At 34.2% G+C, this 27,113-nt stretch overlaps 1 protein-coding gene across 1 annotated transcript in view; it reads right to left on the bottom strand.

The window, feature by feature from the left end:
• Window positions 1–27,113, bottom strand: part of Ctf4 (Chromosome transmission fidelity 4) — a 525,719-nt gene that overhangs the window by 129,972 nt on the left and 368,634 nt on the right. The window contains exons 20-21 of the mRNA XM_090398697.1: window positions 26,559–26,620; window positions 2,992–3,106 (exon numbers count right to left, since the gene is read on the bottom strand). Of these exons, the coding sequence (XP_090254823.1) occupies window positions 2,992–3,106; window positions 26,559–26,620 (177 nt within the window). The remainder of the gene's footprint in view (window positions 1–2,991; window positions 3,107–26,558; window positions 26,621–27,113) is intronic.

Raw genomic sequence — 27,113 nt, forward strand, 5'->3', positions numbered from 1 at the left:
ATGAAAATATTATGTTAGAAGTAATATGTAAAGAAGTAAAAATATTGAAGTACTTACTTAAATGATTATTTGTATTATTTATAAGAAAGTTTGTTGTATTTTTAAATGTTGAATTTTGTGTTTATGAAAGACTTTCTTCAGCGCTGGTGGATACAGCGAGTCAGCCATATTATTACAATGCGTAGTTTCTGACGTTGTTGAAGTGCGCATGCTCCCGGAGTGAACTTGATGTTTGATTGACAGCTGACAAGAAAAGCGTTGCGTATCCAAGTTACAGTGGTAAACAAGAGAGCGTTCGGAATGTTTTTTAGAACACTGGCCGAGGAATATTCAAGTTGGGAGGAACTTGATTTTTTGTGTGCGGCAGTGAAAAGGAAATTTCATATTGTATTCCGAAAAAGGAATAGTGGAAATAATATGTTTCAAGAAGGAATAAGTAAAGAAGAAGGAAATCTTGAAACTAAGTTTTTATAAACTGGCCGAGGAATATTCAAGTTGGGAGGAACTTGATTTTTTGTGTGCGGCAGTCAAAAGGAAATTTCATATTGTATTCCGAAAAAGGAATAGTGGAAATAATATGTTTCAAGAAGGAATAAGTACAGAAAAAAAAGGAAATCTTGAAACTAAGTTTTTATAAACTGGCCAAGATATATTCAAGTAGCAAGGAACTTGATTTTGTTTTGTGTGAGGCAGTAAAAAAGAATTTTAAAGGGATCCTAAAAAATTGAAGTACAGAACCTTGTAACTTCTGGAAAAGAGCCTTAACAGGAAAAGAAAAAGACTATGAACATTTTTTTTGATTGTGAAAGAAAAAGTGTTTTGTCTTAAGAGTAAGTTTATATTTTTTAAATAAGGCCTTGGATCCATATAATCTGTAATTGTAGTTATGTATTTTACTAGAAGTGTATATATATTGTTTTAAGTTTTATTAAATGTGTTTATTTTGTACTTGGTATTGAGTCAATGATTAGTTGGATTCTGAAAGAGTGAGTTAAAGTCATTGCACCAATTGGAGTGAACTCTTTGTGCAAATATAATAACATATAGGGACACTCGGAGTCAAAAATAAAAATAATTGTTAGTAAATGAAATATTATTTATAATACACATATATAAATAACAATGGCGCAGCCTCTAAAGGATAAATTTATTATATATTATCAATGGCGCAGCCTATATAGGATAATTCATTAAATATTAACATGTTCTCTGGTCAGTCGAAAGGTGTGTTGTGTTTTGCCATGATAATGCACTCCCTCATAGTGCAAGAATCATCTGTACCAAGATCTAGGAACTCAGCTGGGAAAAGCTTCTACATCATCCATATTCTCCCAATCTTGCACCTTCAGATTACCACTTTTTTTGAAGTTTGCTACATTCATTAATGAAAAACAATATGATACATTAGAGCACTAAAATTGAGCCTATTTGACTTCTTTGCCTTCAAACTTCCTGAATTCTATAGAAATAGCATTATGAAGTTTTCACACTATTGGAAGAGCATTACCGATTCAAATGGAGAATATATACTCGATTAAATTAGCAAGTGATTTATCTTTTATATCCTTTCAAAACTTAATGCTAAAAATTACATTACTTTTGGGATGACCTGATACTTAGCAGGATCACTACTGAGGAAGAGATCTAGAGTATTTGGAAAGTGGTTAGGGTTATCTGGTATTCTCATAGGCACATAAACAATTAGTGTACAGATCACTAGTGATAGTAAATGCTTTAGCATTTCTACCTGCTTGATTCATACAATTGAAAAAGAAAATCCAGTTTGAGTTGTGAACAGTTAAATCACCAAGGAAGATAACTTCACTATTAGAAATGATGGACAAGAGGAAATCAACATTTAATAGATAGAAAATCATAAAGTTCAAAATAGTTGGTGGCATTAAAATAGTGAGAGAACAAATGGAGATGGTAGAATAAGGTTGAGAATTTTTAGCCAAAGAAAGAATATCAAAAAAGAGGAGATCCTAAGTTGAAAGCTGTCTAATGTTGTATTATTAACTTATTAACAAATACCACCTAAATGTAAATGCACATCCAGTATCTCTCAAAGAACAATTTTATTCCCATAATCTGTTAGTGTGTTGTCTTAAAGTAAAAATGTGATCCTGGCAATTCGCATATGATTGAATCCAGATTATTCTCTCCTAAATTTTTATTCCACAATTTTTCTTAGCCTCTTTACCAGTATACATACATAAATCTTAACTAAACACTGAGAAGGAAAATTGCTGTATAATTGTCTTTTAGTTTATCCTCCCCTGCCCCTTTTGAACACACTGAGAGTGCTGCTCCAATTATCACATACAGTTTATCCCCCCCCCCCCGAAAACTCCAAGAGCGCTGCTCCAATCAACTTAAATTCGAGTTGGAAAATCGATCCTCTCAAGAACATTAAAAATACAATTAATAACTGCCTATTACTTATAATAATAGTAATGTAACAAGAATATATAGAAGTGATTGAGATCAGTAGTTTAGTTTTAAATTTAGCTAGGAACATTTTGATAGATAGGGCTACAGGGATGTAGGCATGTTGGTGCTCCTTTTTGAAATATGAAATTATATTAACTCATTTCCATCTGCTATCTTCATAAAATTTTTTTTAATATTTTTTTTTAAATCAATGGCCCATAGTCATTATAAAGACTGAAAGCTTCACTCTTTATACCGACTATGGGTATCACAAGGAAAGGCAGTTTCTACAAAAAATTCCTTTCTTCTACAATTTTTATAGAACAAAAAATAAGAATTTTTAATTTATTAAGAAAAAGAAGAGAGAGAACAAAAACAGGTTCATAAAATAATCTCTAGAGACAAACAAAAAAGAAATTTAATTTCCAAACTTTTTTCTTTTGCTGTTTTACAGCAGAACAATATCATTTACAATTCTGTTCTTGTGTAGAGTACATCATTAGAAAAAAAAAATGATTTATTTATGTAACATCATTAAAAGGATATATTAAAACATACTTCATAACGTCCTTTATCTGTAGATATCTCACAGAATGGAAGTTGCAGTGGCAGAACTGTTACTGCAGGCCTCGGCAGAATAGGAGGATAACGAGATCCTTTACAAGGGATGCATCTGATAAATTATCAAATCAAATCCAGTCAGTTAACATTTACATAATGTAAACTAAAAATTTAAGAAATACATCAAATTTTATTAAGCAGATGTTTTACTATGCTGACAATAACCATTTCATAAAGCAAAGCTTGGATTATTACTATATATATAGTTCAGGGAAAATTAACTCTATGGACCAAGCTGAGTAGGGTGAGGCCAACATATTATATTTCATGTACTCCAACAGCAAATTAAATTTATTTAAGGAGTGTTCTTTATTAGTAGAATTTTTGCCTATGTATGTATCACTTATTCTTCTTCACTAAGCCTGAAGTGATATGGATTCTGGTGTTCCTGGTTTATCTAAAGAGTGGCCTAAACACAGAATTAATGTGCTACAGGTTTTAAATTTTTCATGAATGGAACTATCACAAAAAACAGTGAAGAAGTAATGTGCTCAAATTTACAGATTTTGTTCTCGCACACCGTTCTACAAAGGATTGCTGGTAATGTAATCCAGGACAAAACAGTTACTGGATTTTAAGAGTATGAGTCTAGAAATAATTTCATTTTAATCATGAAATAAAATTGATGTTTCACTGCCCTTTACTGTGACAGATTATCTGAATATGCCGTATATTCGGTGTATAAATCAACTTTTCAGCATTGAAAAAAAGTACTAAATTTTTTAGGTTGACTTATACGCCAGATCAAAAATTGATTGCTTTCCAAGAAAAAACTAGTACGTATCATATGCTATTAAATTTATTAGCAATATACAAAAAAGGGTAAATAAGTAAAAATATTTCAACTTATATCAAATTTATTTACAGAAAAAATTATTTATTTACTAAAGAAAATAGGTAGGTAACTACATAATTAAAATTTAATTTTCACTGTCTGAATGTATGAAAAGTTCATTGTACTCTAGTTCTGTAATTTCTTCTGGTATATCATCATATAAATTGTATTCATTTTCTCCATCAGATTTAGCATCAATTTCGTCATCATTGTAAACAAAATCATCTTCCGAGCCATCTAATTTATTAGATATAGCACATTTTTTAAAAGATTTGATTACTGTATCTGGTTTCATTTCATCCCATGCTTTCGCTACCCATTCACACATAGTTACCAAATATGCATGTCGCAATGTCCTCCTTTTTGTGTAACTTTTCTCTCCTCCTTGAATCCATGCATTCCACTGTTTTCATACACTGTCTTTAAATGGCTTGTTTATACAAACATCCAACGGTTGCACTAGTGAAGTTAACCCACTTGGAATCACTGCCATATTGGTTTTATTCTCTCTTAATAAAGATTTTGTGCTCTCTGTTAAATGGGATTTGAACATGTCCCACACTAAAAGACTGTTTGGATTTTTTAATGCACCTTGTCATGTATTCCAAATATTTTTTATCCACAGCTTAACTCCTGCTTCGTCCATCCAACCATTCTCATGAGCAAAAACGTTTCTTGGAATTTTGATCTTTGACACTGTTTTTCTTTTAAAAATTATCATAGGTTTTAATTTAGTACCATCAGCCATACAAGCAAGTACAACTGTGAAATGGCTTTTTTCATGTCCAGTTGTTTTTAAAGAAATAGTTTTACTTCCTTTCAATTCTACTGTTCTATTTCCGATCATGTCAAACGTAACTGGAGTTTCATCCATATTCGATTTGAGACAATAAATAATTTTTTGGCTTTCTTTTAGCAATTATAAATCTTTGAAAACTTAATAACTTATTATCCAAATCCTTTGGCAGCTTCTGTATGATTTTCGTTTTTAGTCAAAACACTAAGTTTTTCCTTTCCATAAACCGGCTACACCAACTCTCTGTAGCTTTGAAGTTTTCGCTGTCCTTTTTATTTGCTTTGCCCCACTTCAAAGCAAATAAATGAATATTATTTCTCATTATAATGAGTCCATTTTGGCGATATTCTCGAACCCAATCAGCAACATTATTTTCCCGAATAGGTCACTTACAAATTCCTTTCCGTAATGCACACTTATTTTTTGGCATTTTCATTATTAAAGTTTCATTTTTTCTCCAATCGCGAACTAGTTTTTCGTTTACTCCGAACTGACATGCAGCAACACAGTTAGTATTTTCTTTAGCAAATTTAATCACTTTGCACTTAAAACGCATGCCATATTTCATCTTTTAAAAGGAGCCATTGCACTTTAGTTCACTATTGGTCAATATGAAATAAAATTTATTTTGCAAACTAGGTATTTTATATTTTTTGCTAAAACAAAGAATGGAAGGACTAAAAAGGCAGTTATGATCCTAGTGGTTGGTGCCTGTATAAAAATTTTACTTAAAAACTGTCATAATTTTTATTTTTAAAGAAATTTTTCGAGTCGACTTATACAATGAGTATACTATAAAAACTCAAATAAACTCAAAAAATTCCAATATCGATTTATACGCCAGGTCAACTTGTATGCTGGAATATACGGTATATGTTCAGCAAAAACCAGAAAGCACCAATACAAAAATATTGATTCAGTGGATATAATGTTACTTGTTTTTCTGAAACAAATGATTTAGAGGTAAGTCCAGAGTTAAATTAACATGTTGATATGACAATCACATAAACAGTTCACTATTCTGAACAACCTGTAGGTAGTTAGAGTAGTTTTGTTAAGTTGAATAAAAGGGGGGGGGGAAGAGTTATGTAAAATCAATTCTTTATTAGTAGAATAAAGAATTAATTTTCACCCATTATTATTATTAACCTAAGACCCCGTTGGAGTCAAAGACTCATTTAGGAGATCCTTTTGTCATATAGGCAGCTCATCATGTCTTAAACACATTCAAATTCCCTACAGACAACACAATCTCAGACAAGGCATTCCAATCATTCATAATTCTCCATTCAAAAAACCTGCTTCAAACTCCCTTGCTCAGCCTCCCTTCTAGGGATGACCTCTTGTTCTTCTCTGACCCTCCACCATTTTATGAAAAACCTCTTCAATCCTATAGCAACCTCTTATCAACATGTACTAACAATCTATCATACCACTCCTCTTCCTCCTATCCACAAGACTGTAAATTGCATCTTCTCAACCTTTCTTAATATTCAACCTTTTAGGGATCAGAAACTACCTTAGTCAATCGCCTCAGGACCCTTTCCACCATCTTTTCATCCTTTTGAAAAGGTGACCAAATGTGTGCAGAGTAGTCTATGTGTGGCCTAATCAAGGCCTTCTTACACAATGGAATCAGAATCTCCTTACTTCTGCAAGTCAGTGTCCTCCACTTCATTCCCAGAATTCGTTGTGCTGTCCCACACAATTTTGGCAATGTGTCCTCTAAATTTCCTTATTTCTTTCATATCTAACAATACATTCCCATCAAGCATAAATTCTACATCTTATCTTTGTTTCCCAGATTTTAAAACCTCACATTTTGCAACACTGAATTGGCATTCCTACTGTGTCCATGCCCATTCACTCAATCTATTCAAGTCTTCTTGCTAGGACAGAACATCTGTCTACTTCTCACAGTTCGTTCCAAACTTTGCATCATATGTATGCAAACAACTGAATATCCCCATCCAAATCTTTCCCAATACAAATAACATATGGGTTAAACAGCAGTTGCTCAAAAATGGACATCTGAAGCACACCACTAGTGACTTTCCTCTTCCAGGATAATGCCCCACTCCAAACACAACTTGCTGACACCTATAAAATAGCCAATCTCCAATCCAATGCACTAGTCTAATATCCAACCCCAACTACACGAGTTTCACTATCAACTTATCATGCTATCAATCTATCAAAAGCCTTTGCAAAATCCAACTATACTACTAGTACATATACTACTTGCTTTTAGAAAAAGCAACTGACACAATGAAAAAGGAAAAGTTAGTCCTTGTTGGGGATCTAAATAGCAGAGTAGGAAATGATTGTCAGACATACAAAAATATTTTGGGAAAATTTGGAGAAAAGAGCAAAGCTAATAATAATGGCAAATATCTGTTGGATTTCTGCTCAGGATATCGACTGGTTATTACTAACACCATATTCCAACATAAAATGTGCACAAATTCACATGTAGAGAAGAGGCAAGGAATAAGAAAGGTCTCATGGACTATGTTATTATTGATAGTGATGTTTTCTCCCTGGTGCAGGACACCAGAGTGTACAGAGGATTTGAAATTGGAAGTGTTCACTATTTAGTCTTGAGCAGGATAAAATTGAATTTCATATTGAAAAGAATAACACGTAAGAAAGTTTTAAAGCGAATAAAAGTTGTGCAGTTCTCAGATGTGAACTGTAGACTAAAATACACAAAGATTATTGAAGAAAAATGAAAGAGTTTGAGAACAAAAACCAAACCTTGGAGATTCAGTGGCAAACGTTGAAGAAAACCCTGATTGATTCAGCTGAGGCATGTGGTGAGGTTGTCTGCAAGGATAGAAAATTCAGAACTCCATGGTGGACACAGGAAGTTAAAGAGGCAGTGAAGGAAAAGAAGAAAGCATATCAAAAGTTCCTGGCAAATAAGTCAGCTTTTACTCTTACAGAATACAGAGACAAATGTAAGAAAGCTAAACAGTGTGTAAAACTAGATAAACAAAAGTCATGGTAAAACTTTCACAAGAACATAGAAAATAAATATCAAGAAGGTGGCAAAATATTCTGGAAGTTGTTGAAGAAGCTTAGGAATGGAGGAAAGAGTGCTGTAAAGGGAGTTAGAAATGATAAAGGTGACATGAAAACGGGAGAAAAAGATATACTTAAAGTATGGAGTAATTACTTCGAAAAATTGCTAAATGAAACAAGCAGTGATAGCACAGTTGTAAAAAACCCTCAACAAGCATACAGTCAAGAATACATATCCATACTTGAAGTAGAAAAAGCCATCAAAGGTAGTAGGAGTAGATGATATTTGACCAGAAATACTGAAGTATGGTGGTATAAAAGTCTTACGGTGGCTGCACTGCAGAATTCAGAATGCCGGGACAGAGGGACGAATTCCCGATGAATGGAGTAGAGCTCTCATAGTACCCATATATAAAAAGGATGTGAGAATTGCAGAGGTATTTCCATACTGAGTGTTCCTGGTAAGGTTTATGCTAATCTACGTGAGAAACGATTGAGAAGGATTGTGGAAGAGAAGCTTGGTGAAGAACAAGCTGGATTCAGGTCAAATAGAGGCTGTCAGGATCAGATCTTCACTTGACAACAAATAGTGGAGAAATCATGGGAATATAACAAAGATCTGTATTTAAGTTTTGTCGATTTGGAAAAGGCATATGACAAGGTGCCAAGAGAGAAGCTATTCAATATGCTATAGTTACATGGTGTCAACGGGGCATTATATCAAGCAATACATAGTCTTTATTTGAGTTGTAAGTTAGCAGTTAGAATTGAAGGAAGTATAGGAAGATGGTTTAATGTTAAAACTGGTGTGAGACAAGGATGTACATTATTCCCTCTGTTATTCATTATCTATATGGATCACATTATGAAGGAAAGTGGTATTGAACGTGATACCAAATTGGAGATGTTAATGTCAGCTCTGCTTTATGCGGACAATGTTATACTTCTAAATAAATCCGCTACAGTCTGCAAGATTCTCTGACTAAATTGAATAGCTGTTGTAATAGATATGGTATGGAGGTCAGCAATAAAAAGACAAAGACAATGAAAATAGGCAGAATCATTGAAAATGTCAACTGTGTTGTGAATGGAGAACCTGTGGAACAAGTAAAACATTTCAGCTACTTAGGCACAATTTTTACTGAAGATGGTAAATTAAATATAGAAATAGACAACAGAATCAGCAAAGCTGGTATGGTGGGAAGTCAATTGAATAAATTCATATGGAATAAGAGAGAAATTAGCCGGAACACTAAATTAGCAGTATAAGACATTGTTCAAACCAGTTTTAACTTATGGATCTGAGAGCTGGGTCAGAAGTAAAACACTTGACCAAAGACTAGAGACCACAGATATGAGAGTTCTGAGAAAGATTATAGGCGTGAACAGATGGCATCAATGGCAATATCATATTAAAAACGAGGATATAAGGAAAGAGCATGACATTGTCAGCATCCAGGAATGCGTTAGCAGAGCTAATCTCAGGTGGTACGTTCACTTAAACAGAATGGGCGAGGAAAGATTAGCAAAACAAGTGTTCTCTGCCAGGTTGGCTGGAAAACGACCCAGAGGAAGACCAAGATATAGGTGGATTGAGATACAAAGTGCCTTAGACGATAGAAATATAAGATCTGATAATGTTGGAGTCTTGATAAGTAACAGACTGATTTGGAAGAAAATTGTAGTTAGGAAGTTAGTAATGATGTAATTTTTTCATGTAGTACTTACTATCATATCCTGTACACCCCTTGAGGGTACATGGCAGTAATTTGATGATGATGAAGTATACTACTGTGTATCTATCTCGATTATCCAGTGAAGCCATCACTATGTATCACTGATATCATCATTACAAAAACAGAACATACAACTGAACAGAAATCTTTTACCTCCCCCCCCCATTAAGTAGTATATATTGTTCCATTTTTATAATTAATGAAGATTTCTCTGATACATAAGTGAAAATCCAAAAATCCTACCAATGAAAAACTAATTTTCTATCCTTAATTCCTTTTAAGTCTACTTGTTTACTTATATTGATAAGCAATAGTTTAGGTCACCTGCTGCAAGACTTAATGAGATTTCTGACTGAACGCAAAATAAGTCCCTAATTTCCATTCAGGCTACATTTCCTAATTTCCATTAGGGAATAGAAGTAGTTACATGAAAATAACTACTTCACTTATGCTTGGAACAACAAGGATAAAAAGTTACTGTTGAGATAAAGCACTGAAACAGACATACATTGCAGACTGCCTTATAAAATTCTAATATAACTTTGCTTATGAGTAGCATCACTGTGGTGCTCAATCAGTTTTGTTAATTTCTTCTAGTTTCAGTTTTATGCAAATCTTGTCACGTGAACATTAAATTCAATAAATAGATATCTCCAGAAATTCCCTTCTAGATATCTATAAAAAGCTCACTTTCAAGAATCATCAAAGATTCTGAAGTTTCTGAATTGGTATATAAAATACTTTGATGTTTGCATCTTGTAGTGTAGAAGCAAAGTTCATTATTCATACCTAATTATGGCAGAGAAACTGAGTCCTGTTATCTTAATTCTGCAAGGGTACATGTTTTTTCTCTGTGTAATAATTTACAGACAGTTTTTGTTGGGCTAACCATCCAGTCTGGTTGGGCGAGCATTAGCATACCCGCTCGCCAGTCAAAAGGCTGCGGGTTTGAATCCCACCGTAGCCACGGATGTTTGTGATTGTCGATGAAAATACTAGTGGTGGTGGTCAACGGTAGATGGCGTTGGTGTAGATGATGAAGGTAGTTGCAATTGGTGGTGTGAGTGGTGGAGACAGAGAGCTGTAGAGTAGGTACCCCACCCTCGATGAGTCTTTGCACTTCCTGGAGGTGTTATATAATAATAATAATAATAATAATAATCTAGCAAGGTTCCATGGGAGTGGAAAGAGGGTAAGATGCATGGTAGTTCCATTACATAAAGTGGCTCCAAAACAGAAGAAAATTACAGACCAATTAATATCTCAGGAGTGGTGTTTTAAGTATGGTAAAGTTGGTTAAAGATAAGATCTAGCAGTGGGTGGATACGAATATGATACTCTATAGTAGAATGGGGGCAGCATGGCTTTGTAAGGTAGATCTTACCTTAATAATTTACTCATTTTATAAAAGTGACAGCAGAATTAGATAAGGAAAATGGCTACACCATGATACTGCATGCAAAACTATTACAAAAGTTGAGCAAATGAGAAGGGATATGAAGCTGGTAGCATGGAAGAGATGGCTGACAGACAGACACCAGAGAGTAGTATATGGTGGAATGGAATCTAGGAGAATGTGGATGACTAGTGGAGTACCTCAGGGTATTGTACTAGGGTCACTGCTCTTTAATTTGCATAGTAATGGTATAGGCAAAGACTAATAATGGGGGGGATTAAGTTGTTTGCCGATGATACAAAAATGGGGAGGACAATAGTTGATAAAGATGATGTAGATATCCTGCAGGATGATTTAAATAAATTGGCATTGTGTGCAAAGGATACGAATGGTAATCTAATATAGCAAAATGTAAGGTTATGTACTTCATGTTGAAAAGGTTACATATTGTGTATCATATTGATAGTATTATACTGCAGGAAATTGATAAGGCTAAGGACTTGAGGATAGTGGTGGACAGAGAGTTGAAGTTCAGAGGGCATTTTGCAAAAGTTGGTAAAAACTTTTTTACCAACTTTATGCATATGTTGAAAAACACATGTCAAGAAGTAAAGTTATGGAGGTTATTGCCCCTCCTTATAAGTCTATGTATAATTCAGCTGCATAATGACTGTGCACAGATTTGGTCACTTTGGTTTCTTGTGGATCAGGAGGTAGTGGAGAGGATTCAGAGATTAGTGGCTAAGTTGGTGACATGTCTGTGATATCCTCCCTATGCAGATAGAGAGGATTCCACATGTCACCAAAGGTGTGGTGGAAAGTTTAGTTAAGAGACAGAAAAGGGGAAATAGGATAGAATATTATAAGTTCTTAAAGGGTTTCTATAAGACTGACACAAAGGAAATTTTTCAATAGATGATGAACAGAGAGAGAATTAGAGGTCACCCCTGGAAGATGAATGGTAATCTAATATAGCAAAATGATAAAGAATAAGAGTGTGGTTAGTATGGGTGTGTAGACTAGATATTTTGCTTGGAGAGTGGCCGAGTGGCGAGTGAGTGGAAAGGATTACAAAAATTAGTTCTGAATGTCCTGACAGTGAATGAGTTTAAAGAGAGGTATGATAGGTATTATGAGTATAAAGGTTAGTGTGGGTCTTCCACAATAAGTCTTCTGACTCCAGAGAGATATACCTGTAAAATATAATAATAATCATTAAGGGTAAATTAAATACATTGAGGATAATAGTTTTCATCCTTGCTCTTCTCAGCATCTACAACAAAAGTTCATTGGTATTATGATGCTGAAAAACAGAGCACTTCATTTTTTTTTATATCATTTATTCCTTAAAAATGAAGTGCTCTGTTTTTCAGCATCATAATACCAATGAACCTTTGTTGCAGAGATGCTGAGAAGAGCTAGGATGAAACTATTATCCTCTATGAGGAAAGGATTGATTGCTTTTTTTAACTTCATGTGATACATATTGATAGAGGAATTGTTGCACATAAAGGATAAGCAATGTTTTTCATATTTTCTTTGAGAATATTAGGTTAACTTATTGTAGTTTTTTGTTTTAAACAAGTGTGGGATCGACCGAGCAAGTTGGTTTGTAAGCAAACATTTTTATTTTATTTTATTTAAATATGATATTGTCAGCATGGCACCAATGGCGACAAAGACCACACTGTCAGGTGATTTGAATTTGCAGGATTTTATTCAGTGCAATAAGTGTAAAATGTATTCATTGAGAAAATTAAAGGATATGTGGAAGAAAACTGGAACTGGAGAGAGAGAGTATTCAGTGTTTCAAAAGTGTCTATTAGGTGACGAGAACACAGCAAATGTTAGTGAAGTGGACATTTTCCATCCTACTACTGGTGGATCTGTGGTCTATATTTGATGGAAAGAAGAATTTGTACAATGCTGATGGACTGCATCTAAATGATTTTGGAGTTAGGTGTCTAGAGAGCTTTGTTCACAGAAAATGATGAATGCAAATTCAAGAAAACTTAAGCAATTAGGGTGGAAGCAAGTGAGTTTATGTGAAGGCATCCATGAAACGAGTGAGAGTAAGAATGCCGAAGTCAGGAATCTAGTCTCTTAAGTAAAAATACTGAATAGGATAGTCAATTCATAAAGTAAAGGTGGGTAGGGAATAAAGGGATGTTGCTGTTTCTATATATTAATGCCAGAAGTATCAGGAAGAATTTTTGGCATTGGTTAGTGCAACTCCACTAAAAGTTATAGGCATTAGTGAGACTTGGCTAACAGCAGATGATGTATTTACAGGGATAGAATGTGAAGGGTTTAGTATTTTCAGGGAAGATAGAAAATATAGCATGAGGGAGAAGTACTGCTGATTATAGCAAATGAATTGCAACAAAAAGAATAGGAGACAGGCAGGAGGGTTGCTGTTCATTTGAAACAATATGGTTTGGAGTTAAGGCCAGTAAGAAAAATATACAGTTGTTCGTTGCTATAGGCCAGGGAGTTCCACAGATGATTTGGAAGACATGCATCGCCAAATTAGTAAAATGAGTACAGGTCACATGATTATTATGGGGGACTTCAACTATGGAAATATAGACTAGAAGGAAGAAAGATTCCATGGCAGAAAGGAAACAGAATTTATACACCTGCTGAGAGATAATTACTTAAGGCAGCATATGATGGAAGGGACTAAGGGTGGGAGACTATTCGACCTGGTCATAGGATCAGAAGAGCTATCCATAACCAAGTTGACAACATTGCCTCCAATTGGGTCATGACTTGGGAAATTGTAAAACATGAGGAATATTCTATCAAGAAGGGATATTTGTGGAATTACAAGACAGGTGATTATAACATGCTTAGGAAGAAGCTTAAATCTATACCATGGCATAAAACACTGCAGAGTAAGGAGGTTAGTAGTGCATGGGATATAGTTAAGGGTCATCTAGAGGAAGCAATATTAAATTGTACACTTACGGTTAAGGTAAGGAGGGTTAATCAGTTAGGAGTTAGATGGATGAGTAATATCATTAAGCATGAGCTGCAGAAGAAGAAAATGCTGTGGAGGATATATAAAGAGAAAGATGACCAGCAAACTCATCAACAATACAACGCTCAGGCAAGAAAGGTGACCAGCATGGCAAGAAAGATAAAATCGGATTATGAGAAGAATATAGCAGAGCAGGCCAAGGGAAATCTCAACGAGTTATTTTGTTATGTGGCAAGTAAGAGAAAGAATGACAATGGTAGATTAACCTTAATGAGTGATGATGGTCACAAGGAGAGAGAAGCAGATAAAATAGTTGAGTTCTGAATGACCACTTTGCAAAGATATATCATCCTAGTGAGGTTACTGCTTTAACGAATGAAAGACACTAAAGTGGGAATGGAGGTTCTTAGGATATTGCAGAATCTCAATGTAAATACAGCTGTGGAATTAGATGGGATATCAGCTAGAGTTTTGCGAGAATGTGCAAGAGAACTGGCAATGCTTCAGACTAGGCTCTTTAATTAAAGTCTCAGCACTGGTCGAGTTCCAAGGGAGTGGAAAGAGAGCAAAATAATTCCCTCACATAAGGAAGGTTCTAAGACTGCAGTAGCAAATTATAGACCAATCAGTATCTCAGGCATGGCTGTAAAAGTACCAGAAAAAATGGTAAAAAAAAGAGGACTTCAAGAATGAGTAGATAAAAATATGATACAGCATTAGGGCCAACATAGTTTTGTGAAGGGTCGGTCATGCGGTTCCATGAAAATTCGTCGAAAAGGCAATTCATTGAAAGACAATTCGTCAAAAATGCAATTCACCAAAAATTTTAACTAAAATTTTATTAAATTGATCCAGCCAAAGCGGAATTGTTAATATCATTTTAAAACTTTTTTTCAAAAATGTTATGATAAAAGTGATCCATTTAGAACAAAAACTGAACCGGGCGGACAGCTTCTTGTACTAACAGCTTCTACTAATTCCGCTAAGTCAGAGAGTTATTGTAATACATAATTTGGACACGTTATTTCTTTATTGCCCTGAATACAGTGGAACTGAAAACTGGAACGGTTCGACATTTTCTTGTAAAAGTTTCAAATAGCGAATCTGAATCAGATTCGCTATTTGAAACTTTTATTCATCCCATAATAATTGCTGTATTGAAGTCGCATATCACAAGTTACAACAATAATAATGGAGCCTGCATAGGCTGGGCTTTTCCTCTTGGAAACAGGCAAATCAATCCCATGAACAGATATCGGACAAGAAAGACAATAAGAAACCATATTGTTCTATAATTATTCCCTATTAAAGTAGCATTGCTTTCTCATTCTGCACGGTACAGTATTTGTTCTAAATGGATCACTTTTATCATAACATTTTCGAAAAGTTAAAATTTTGGTGAATTATTTTTTCTATGAATTGTCATTTGATGAATTGTTCATTCGATGAACTCTCTGGACACCCAGTCATGCCTTAGTAATTTACTAACATTTTATAACAGAGTAACAGCTGAGTTTTATAAAGGAAATGGCTACACAATGATTTTGCAAAGGCATTTGAGAGAATACATACCACATGGAACTCTATTATGCAAATTAGAACAAATCAGGATGGACATGACTGGTTAAATGGATAAGAAGGTGACTGCTGGACAGATATCAAAAAGTGGTATATGAAGGAGAGGAAATCGATGGCAATGTGCTCTATTTTCTGGAGCACAATGCCATCAATAGGGGTGGTGGTGGCAGACAGAGAGTTAAAGTTTAGATGACATATTAGTTAGGTTGCTAAGGTAGCCCATAAGATTACTTGGTTATTGAAGAATAGACTAAGAAGTAGAAATAAGGAAGTTATCATTCCTCTTTATAAGGCCTTGATATGCCCAGATCTGGATTACTATGCTCAAGTCTGGTCGTCTGGATTTCTTGGGGAACGAGGAAGCAGTGAAGAGTATTTAGAGGTGAGTGACCAAGATGGTGAGTGGCTTTTGGAAAACATTCCCTATGAGGATGGATTGAAGGTGTGTGTGGATTGCATAAGTTGGTTGATAGGAGAAAAAGAGGTGATATGATAGAAACATTTAAGTTGCTTAAAGGGTTTTATAGGATTGATGCAGGGGAATTGTTTCAGCTTGGCAAGAGGGACCAGAACAAGAGGGGTCATCCCTGGAAGTTGAATAAAGGTGTGGTTAGTTGGGGTGTGAGGACTAGATTTTTTTGCTTGGAGAGTGGTAAATGAGTGTAATGGGTTGCAAGAGTCAGTTGTTAGTACTCTGTCTGTTAATGGGTTCAAGGAGAGGTATTATAGATTGTGTGGATAGATTGAACCTCCTGTGATGAGTCTTCAGACTCCGTGGAGGTGCCCGTATAATAATAAGAACTCCTCGCAACAATTTTAAAAATTCCCCTGCAAAATTTCCTCTGTCGAATACAGCTGTTAATTTATCACAGAATAGAATCAAGAATATTCTGTATCAAAATGTTTCTGGTATATCAGGATCAGGATAATGTCCAAGTAATTTCATATTTTTAATGATATTACTTAAGTCGCAACATACACTATATATTATTAAGAAAAAAAATTTAATTAATATTTACAATATTTTAACAAAGTCAAATTGCCATCATCAGGGAATGATTAACAAATTGATATATGCATAGAGGCATATATCAATTTGTTGTTCTGCTTCAGTCATACTTACCTTATCTACATGAGGTAAGTATGACTGAAGAAGAACAAAGTCAATTTCAAAAGTCCTAAATTCATTTCAGATAAATTACGGAGACTACAACCATATTAGAATTAATTATTTTCATTTCCCGATATTTTGACCTTCATATTAAGTTTATTATCTGGAGTATATATATATATATATATATACACACACACACACACACACACATATCTATACATATACAGCACCTAGTCTTTTTTTGTGTGAGAGCGATTAATGTTCGGCACCTTTCCAAAAAAGTTTTTTTTGAATAAAGTGTGAATAAAAAGAACAGGAAATGAAAAACAATGAAAACCGCTTTACAGTATAATGTTACCTATGGATTAGTCCTGCTTATACAATTTTTTTTTTTACATGGAACTCAACAATTAATCATTTATGATACATCAAAAAATAAAGAAGAACTATTTTAGGTATATTTTCGTAAATTTTAATAAAAAATTCAGAATTTATTTGTTCGTTTCCGGGAAGATCTGAAGGGGCCTGAACGGAAGATGATGTACATTCATAATTATATGTACCATTCTGTACCATTCGTTGTTCATTTAAACTCTTATCTCATATTTTTTGACATCTTTTAGGCGCTTTTTCTTTTGCGGCACCTGTGTATATTGCACACATCACCAGCCAGCCCTGTATGTGTGTGTGTGTGTGTGTGTGTGTATACTGTACATATATATACAGAAACAAGCTATATTACATTTCAAATAGTATGCCAAAGAGAAAATGATTTGATCAACCGTTATTCCACTGGCTTGACCTCTAGTGAAAATAAAACAAAATTACAATACATAAATGAAATAAAATAACTACATCAAAGCTATACTCTATTTAAGACAACATCAGAGAATTCTTTCATATAGATAGTTTTGTTAAGTAAAAATGATGTCCTAATTTAACATGGCAATTGTTATATTAGATTTAATATCCCAGATTACCTATGGTCCTATTTATAATTAACTCTTAGGAAGAAAGGTTAAGTGGGCAGAATATGTGCCTTCCATATGCTTGGGATTTTTATACCATCATTATTGTTAAGATTAGAGTGATTGATAAGAATCTCACAGGTTTCCTTAAATTTATTTTCATACCATGTGTTGGTGTGATGCAAACAACAGGTGATTTCCAGTCAATTCTATGTAAAGTATTCAGGGCATGATCAGAAAGACCAACTTGACCATAGTTATTATATTTAACATGTCGTTTATGTTCCTTTTTTTCTGATATGAATTGTGCATCCTGTTTCCCCTATATAGGGCAAATTACAAGTGCAATGAATACAGTATACTCCAGGGTGGGCAAGCAGAGCGAGAGAGTAGATCCTTGGATGAGTTGAGTAAGTTCTTTAATTTTGCAGGAGGTTTAAAGGTAGCATTAAGGTTGTATATTTCTGTTGTATTCTGTTTATTTTGTCTGGAACAGTTACAGTTTTATTGTAATCTAGTTTATTTTTGTTTTTAAGTGGCATCTTGTGAAGAATTTTGTTGATAGTATTTTGGCAGTAGCCATTTTTCAGGAAGGTATTGCTGATAATTTTAATTCATTTTTAAGTGCTTATTCACTGGAGCAAATTATCAAAGTCCTGTTTTTTAGTGTGTGTTATTAAACACCTAGTTTTTGTTTTGGGTGGAGGTAAGAGTTTATGTATACAGGGTGTTCGGGATAAATTTGACAGTTTCGTAAGGAAAAAGAAAATCTTCTTTGTATCTATTAAATTTAATGAATTGACAAAAAAACATTACAGGCAGAGTTAATTACAATACTATCAACAAGATTTACTCAAAATAACCACCATTAGCATCGATCACAGCTTCAATTCTGCTTCGGAACCTCGAACAAGCTGATGCTACAGTCTCCCTGGGAAGGGCCGCAAAAACTGTTTTAATTTTATCCATTAACTGGGCTTTTGTATTACTGGAAGTGCGATTGGTGTCTTTTTCAACTGCGCCCCATACAAAATAATCCATGGGGTTAAGGTCTGGGGAGTTTGGAGGCCAAACATTTGGACTGGTGAAGTCGTAGAAATTTTCAGACAACCATTTTTGACTTTTCCCAGAGGTGTGGCAAGGGGCCGAATCCTGCTGCCATACATACGGCCTACCATTGGCTACCCTTGTTATCCAGGGCTTGACTACAGTTAGCAACTCCACGAACAAAGCCCGAATTCCAATGCCAGGGTTCTTCAACACCTGTTCCTGCAGATTTGCGAGGAATTCTGCTGTACGAACGCAATCAGATCGTCTGCTAGGGATCTTTCTTCTTACTACATCCTCGTAGTCACCATTGCAAGTCTCTAGTTCATGCCTGATTGTTTTTACTGTATTCAGGGAGCATTGGGCAGCAGTCGTAATATCCTTATTTTGATGGCGGGCACGAATCATCATGATACAAGTTATTCTCTTCCATGATTCAGGTGGGTTCCAGCTATCCATCCTTTCTGACATCTTGTATATGAATGAAGAAGGGTCCAAACTTTTAAATGAAGAGAAGTGTGTGTTAATACATGTAACTTACGGAAAAATATAATTAATTATAAATATGTCAAATTTATCCCGAACACCCTGTATATATTAGCCAGTATGTGTAGGCTTCTGGTAAAGAGTGAAGGAAAGACTGCCAGAAGGAAGATGTGTGACAAGTATATCTAGAAAAATAAGTGTGTTCTGACTTTCAATCTCCATTGTGAATTGTATGCATTAGTGCTGTTTGTTTAGGTAGTTGAGGAAAGTGTCTAATGTCTGGCAACCATGGGACCAGATAGCAAAAACATTGTCAACACATTCAAAGCCAGACTTTAGGTTTTGAAGTAAAGGAATCTAGAATGTTGCTCAAAAGCTTCCATATAAAAGTTAGCAAATGGGGAGAGGAGGGATAACAGTGAGCCCATAGCTGCGCCTTCTTTTTGTAGGTAAAAAGTGCTTTGCCACACAAAATAGCCACAAAGTATTTCCTTGTAGTCCATGTGCAAAGAGTGCAGTGATATCAGGTGGAAATTTGTCCTGTAAAAGAAGAATTGTGTCACTGATTGGGACATTTGTGAAAAGTGCAGAGACATCAAATCTGACTAATAAATCACTTTTTTCCAGTGTGATGTCTTTAATCTTGTTTATGAAGTGTTGTGTTTTTAATATAGGAGGTGGAATGACCTACCAACCTACCTGAATGATGATAATTGTGGGTGTCTAGACCTTCAACTATTGGTTGGAGTGGTATGTTCTGCTTGTGAATCTTGGATAAACCATAAACTCTCAGGGAATGAGAGTAGCTGGAAGTAGTTTTTTAACTGTATCCTCAGGCCAAGAAGTGACTGATTTAAGAAATTTTTCAGTTTTCTTTTTTATCTGATTAGTTGGGTTCTAGTTACCAAGTTGATAGGTGCTTTTGATTGAGACTAATTGATTCATTTTTTCCATGTATGTTGTTCGGTTTAAAATAACAGTGTCACTACCTTTATCAGCTCTAGTGATTACAATGTCCTGATTTGATTTTAAAGATTTCACAGCTACCCATTCAGATGTGTTTATTATTTAAAATGTTAGAGGCTTCCAATTGTATTTTATCAGTTATCCCCCACCAACTTCTAACTTTTATATGGAAGCTTTTGAGCAACGTGCTCTCTAGATTCCTTTACTTTAAAACCCAAAGTCTGACTTAGATACGTTGACGATGTTTTTGCTATCTGGTCTCATGGCTGCTAGAGACATTAGACACTTTTCTCAGCCACATACAATTCACAACTGAGAGAGTCAGAACACACTTCCTTTTCTAGATACACTTGTCACACAGCTTCCTTCTGGCAGTCTTTCTTTCACTATTTACCAGAAGCCCACAGATACTGGCCAATATATATACACCAACTCTTACCATCACCCGACACAAAAACCAGATTCAAACTTTACCAACAAAATCAGAGTACATCAATGGGTAGTCCTATTTTTCTCACACTAGCTAATTTAATTACTTCATGGAATGATTTGAACAATGGATACTGAACCATGTCCTTCCAAAACTGTCCTTATGGTATAGATATGATGTTTTTGCAGTTTGGCATGGGTCCCATACAAAATTATAGGAGTTCGTCAAGAGTTTTTTAACAAGAGATTTTTAAAATCTCTTGTTAAAAAATCTTGTTAAAGTTATTTTTGCTAGAATCTTAATATAACTGGACCATGTTCTACATGGTCCAGTTATATGTTCTACACAATCTATGTGCAGTTTGTGCATTTCATTGTTTGATATACCAGTTTCTGTTTTGTCTAATTTGAAAGTCATACTGAAGATGCCCTTGATATTAGGACAAAAATTTTATACAAATTTTTATAAATTTGTATAAAAATTTTATACAAATTTATAAAAAAAAAAATATATGTAAAATATAAAAAAATCCATCATACGTTTATTAATTATCATGTCTTACGTTCCTATATGTCAAGTTACAATCGAAGCACAATTGCATGGGGTGTACCAGAAGTCAAATAACATGCAAGATCAGTTAATTGAAGGGTTGTTGTTTTGAAGGTTAGATAAATGGTAGATTACTGTAAATAGAAAAGTGTTTGTTTTATTCTTTTTTTTATTATTCTTATGCACATACATCACATAGCATTTTTTTTTATTAAACATATATAAGCAGGGTATTAGAGCTTATTCAAAACATGTATGCTGCCCATAATGATGGAGAGCATACAGATGTAGCAAATCCAGTGACATCTCTTTCAGCATGGCAGGTGTGACTGATGCAAGTGTAGACAGCATTCTTCAGCACTTTGGTATCGAAGTGCTGTTGAGATATATGCTTCTCGATGCAGCCTCTTAAGGAAATATCACTGGATGCCTAAATGTGAACTTCTCATTGGCTCACAGATTGTTATAAAGCTGCTACAGATTCTTGGTTAATCCAACACTTAATGCATTATGCAAGCATGCTTATGTGATATGGCATAAAGTGTTGTAGTACCCCCCCCCTTCACTTAATGAAGTAACACATCTTTTCTGCCAAGATTGTTAAGTTGAGAATCAAACAAGTCAGTTAGCATGTCAGATATGCATATATACAGTAGAATCCGCTTATTGTAATCACGGATATTATCAATTGGCTATTGTTAGCAAAATCAGTTGGTCCCAAAACACACAATTTAAAATTAATTAAAAATAATCCATCTATTATAATCAAAGTTCCGGTTATTGTTATCAAAATCCTTGACTGTTTAGCCTTTTGCATCTCAGAATCTAAAAAATAAGGATTAATCAGGAGAAAATTTGACAAAGAAAATTTGTCGAAATCTGACTTTTTTTTGTTAATCTTCCTTTAATCTTATTCTTCTGTAAATCTTATATCTTCCAGGCAAATGCAAGGTGGGGGGGTATAAATATAGTCTAATTGTGATTTTTTGAGTTTATTTTCGTGCTCTCTTTCAGTAAGTGAATTTGACTTTAAGTGCTCATTAAAACAGTCCTTAGCATTATGGCAGAAGCAAGTAAAAACATTTATCTTTTCAAGAAAAGCAAAGAATTTTGGAGTGCTATGATAAGTTGCCCAAAATGAGTCAGCATAGTGCAGCTGTACATTTAAATATTTCACAACCACTCTTGTGTAAGATATCAAACAAAACAGATGAAACTTCAGCTCTTATTAATGAAAACATGGATCAGAAGAGAGACTGATTTGGTAAGGATACTCAAGTTGAATCAACATTAAAAATTTGGTTTAGTAATATTAGTGAAAAGCATGCTTTGATTAATGGACCTTTGATGCATCAAAAAGTAGAACTTGCAAAAACAATGGGCAAAGAAAATTTCACTGCAACTGATGGATGGTTTAACAGGTGGAAAAAGAAAGAGAATATTGTGTAAAAGCATATTCATGGTGAAGAAAAAAGTGCTGATTTTTTATCAGTTGATGAGTAGATTAAGACTGAGTGGCCAAAAATTACTGCTGAATATTCCCCCAAGTTTACAATGCAGACGAAACAGGACTCTATTTTCATGTAATGCCTGAGCATACTTATTTGTTTAAAAATGAAAGTACCAAAGGATTTAATTCTTCAAAAGAGTGAGTGACAGTTCACTGTTGTGCTAATATCAATGGTGAAAAATGAAAGCTCCTAGTGACTGGAAAAAGTAATAATCCTTGGTGTTTCAAAGGTGTCAAAATTTTGCCTGTTGACTAGTTCTAGTGCAAATGCTTGGATAACTAATGACATTTTAAACAATTGATTAGTTAAGTGGGATCTTAAATTAAATTAAAGCAAAAAATTGCCTTGTTAGTAGACAACTGCATTGTACGCACACAGAATTTATTGTTAAAGAACAACAAAGTAATTTTCTTACCTTTGAACACTACATCGTTAATTCAGCTGTGTGACCAAGGCATCATACAAGCTTTTAAAGTTTATTGTTGCAGGGATGTTCATGTAAGAATTGTAGCTGAACTTGATTATATAAAAGACCAATCTGATGCAAGTGCAACTGCAAAAAAAGATTTCTATTCTCGATGCATTGCATTTGTTAGCAATGTCATGGAAGCAAGTCTCAGAGAAGACTATTGAAAACTGTTTCCAAAAAAGTGGATTTTTTAAGACAAACTCTGAAACTCCTTCTTCCAAAGAATTTGAATACCTTACAAATGAAATTTTTGATAAAACCCCAGATGGTATATCAAAAGAAGAATTTGAAAATCGGTTGGATATTGATAACAATGTTGAAGTGGTGGCTACAATGAGAGTGTCGGAAATATGTCAAGTTGCTTCCGATGAGAATATTAAACTAATAGAAGAAAGTGAACCTAATACAAGTATAGAAGAACAACTTTTAGAAGCTCCTCCAACCAATGCCCAGATGCAAGAAGCTCTACGAATATTTCATCGCAGTGTTCAACATAGAGCGACAAACTTAGAAATGCATTATGAGTATGATCAATTTCTTCATGAACTACTATATTCAAAGACAGGACAGACAACGCTAGATAAGTTTTTAAAATAAATTTTATCTTGTTGCTTATTAAAAAGTAGTTTATAACAATAAATTAAATAACATTCATAACAATAAATTGAAATAAATGATGCAATTTCTTATATCCTTTGCTTAATGTTATCAAAAAGCAACTATCCGAAAGTGATCACAATAAGCAGTGTCTACTATATATGTACGCAGGACTTCAGAAATCCACTCACAACAGTCAAGTTGTCCGAGATAAGTGGCGAGTGAATTTTCAGCCTCATTCTATTTTCTTAGCATAATTTGCGTGTTTTCTTCGCTTTCATTTTAAAAGATCTCATTTACTATCAAGTTATTTGATCAGGGAGTGGCCTTCAATGAATATAATAAAGAAGTTTTATTTTCACGAGGAGATAATATTTTATGTAATTAATTTAATAAGTTAAATTACTAGAGTGTTTGTCCCTGCCAAAAGTTAGTTTGCAGGAAAATATTCTCAAAGATATGCCTCATTGCTTTTTACGCAATTTGAAATCCAATCTACAGGGTGGCCATAAAATAACTTTCCCTCTTTGGAGGTATCTGTAGCTACAACTAATAAACGGAATGAGAACAAATTTTATATTGAGCCTTTTGAAGGCATGGGGAGATGAATTCTGCAAAAAAAGATTTAGTACCAAAATTCGCCGATAGGGGAGATTTTGGCACTGGCGGAGCTGAAAGCAGTCAAATATTTGCAGTAAACGCAGGTAAAAAGGATTATGCAAATCTTTTTTCATAATCCTTTTTTAAAAAAAGCGCCACCAATTCCACTTAAAAAGGGATTGGGACCGTGCAAGCAGTTACTCGAATGAGTGACGAATCGTGCTCAATATGCGTCCTACCTTGCCTCAGCATGCTTTACTTGTTAAGTTGGTTTACCTTAAACAGTGCAATACCATAGCGGCCCTTTGGGAATTTAGAAGGCTTCAATGCATGCAGGCCCTATGTCAGCTGTAGCACTGAGAGCTATGATTAAGAAGTTTGAAGAAACTGGATCACTAGGAGTTAGACCTGGCAGAGGACGGAAAGCAGTGCAAGAAGAGACAGTAACAGACGTTACACAAGAAAGGTCAACACATTGAAAATCGTGTATGTAATTTATCAGAATCAGGGTCCAGGGGATCCTGATTCTGATAAATTAATAACAACATTCTGATAAATTGATAACAACAACTTGCAAGAGACACAGAAATTAATGTAGTGATTGAACTCACGGGAAGTAAGTTCAATCACTACATTAATTTCTGTGTCTCTCGCAAGTTGTTGTTTTAGTTTAATTATTATTATTCTTATTATCATTGTAACTGCCACATATCCAGCTGGAATGAGTGACGCAGCTGTCGCTTACACTGTCTAAATGTTATTATTCCATTTTATCTGCCTTTAATGTAATTATCCTGTTGTTTTTGGCTCCGCCAACGGCAAAATTTTTTTTCGCATTGGCGGAGCCGAATCTTTTTTTTTGCAGAAATCATCTCTCCCATGCCTTCAAAAGTCTCAATATAAAATTTGGTCTCATTCTGTTTATTGGTTTTAGCTACAGATGCCTCCAAAGAGGGAAAGTTATTTTATGGCCACCCTGTATGACAACAGATTGTACTATTTATCTCTTATCCTCTATTATAAACTTAAGCCTACTCTGCATCCACAGATTAATTTTTAAATAAATAGTTAAGTATTCTTAAACAACAATTTATTTTACATAACTTGCAAGTCATCATCATTCTTACAAAAATCAGAAATACCATTAAAAAAATTAATTTAGCAAGAGCAATTTTCATTTGTTTCACTGTCAATTGTAATACAAAATAAGACAAATTTATATTTGTATTCTCCAAACTCTCTTTAACACTTAAGCAGGCACGCAGTTGTAATGTAGTGTGGGCATAAGTTTATTTCACCAAATAAATCAGTTTAGTGTAATTATATGTTTGAACATTTTACATGATGAAAAGGCTTTTTAATATTGTTATTTAAGTAACACAATTATCTTGCAAAGATGAATCAGAGACCAGATCAAGTTGTTGGCATGACTTGATCCGGTCTCTGATTCATCTTGGCATGACATCATGAAAAGCTAGTCTGGCTCCATCATTGCTAGTGCTGACCATTTCCTGTTGTTTTTGCAAATTTTATTATGTCTTTCCTGTTGAATTATTTTTATGAGTAACTTACATAAATTCGCCCTTCATTGTAGCAATAAATGAAATGAAATGCAAACTGCACTTTTTAGTTTTGTGAAATGGTGTAAAACTGAAGGTGAAAGCAAGAGACTAGAAAGTATTAAAAACACTGGAACAAAATGTTGTGTTATCTACTAAAAACAAAGGCTTGCTCTCCGAAAAAATGGCTTGAGGAATTCAAGTGGCTGATGATAACGACAATGTATAATGCATTAAAAATATTCTGCGCTGCAGACAGAAGCTTCAGACAACTACAAGATTTTCTAGAACTTTTCAAAGTGAAAACATTCAGGAAAAAAAAAAAAAAACTACTACGCTTCACTACAGCAAATACAAACTTGAAAGATTTTTTCCCCCCCCCAGCAATTTCCAAAACCAACCTAATCTAAATAAATATGGTTGTGTGAAACTTCATACACAATAGTCAAGGCTAGCTAGCTACTAACTTCCATAGAGGGTGGTTCTTAGGAGGTTTCTAGTCTAATGTCTTCTACTTATTTTCTGTGTGATGATGACTTTATGACAGACGAAATACTGAAATTACTAAACCTGTATTTCACTGTGCTGATATCATTCCATTAAAATATAAAATGATTTCTTGTATTAAAAAAAAGGAATACTGCATAAAATATATCATGTTATGAAGTTATTTACACTATAAATATTAGAACTGCTTAAAAAAAAAAAAAAAAAAAAAAAAAAAAGAAGCAGTTATAATATTTATATTTTGCTTTATAATTTTTTTTTGCTTTATAGTAGGCCTCGCCTACTCCCTATTAGGGAATAAAAGGCATTAGTTAATTTTTTTTTTTTTTTATAATTTTGACAGAAAAACAAACCTGATCTGCTGTCGGATTTCACTAATACCAACCACAAAGTAATGATCTGATTTGCCTTTCATCTGAAATTACATATAAAAATTATGTTAAAAAAAAATTAATATTATCATAGCAAAACATGCTTATTTGTAAATATAGCTTAATATAACAAGAAAGAAAAAATAAAGCTCATCTCACATCATAAGCTGTAGCAAAGAGAAAAGAAAAATGGAGCATCAGAGGAGGAAGCAAATTCAGATGGAAAAGGAAACAAGCAGTACTAGTTAAATTCAATCACCTAGCTTAATTCTCTAATTCTTCTATATAAATAACTATACATGCTAATCTACTACATTTTTCATCTGTAGTTAAACAAACTGCTATTATTATTATTATGTGACACCTCCACAGAGTCCAAGAACTCATCATGGGAGGGCACACCACTCCATCTCCTTTACTTAATCTCCCCACTACAGGACACTACTACTACTATCAACACACAGAAACATCTACTGCCCACTACCACCCAGTAGTTATATATATTATTTTTCAATTATATTCATTTGAATTTCATGG

This window comes from Typopeltis vanoorti, chromosome 10, assembly GCF_054136105.1.
Source record: "Typopeltis vanoorti isolate ZY-2024b chromosome 10, IOZ_Tvanoo_1.0, whole genome shotgun sequence".
NCBI lineage: Eukaryota > Metazoa > Arthropoda > Arachnida > Uropygi > Thelyphonidae > Typopeltis > Typopeltis vanoorti.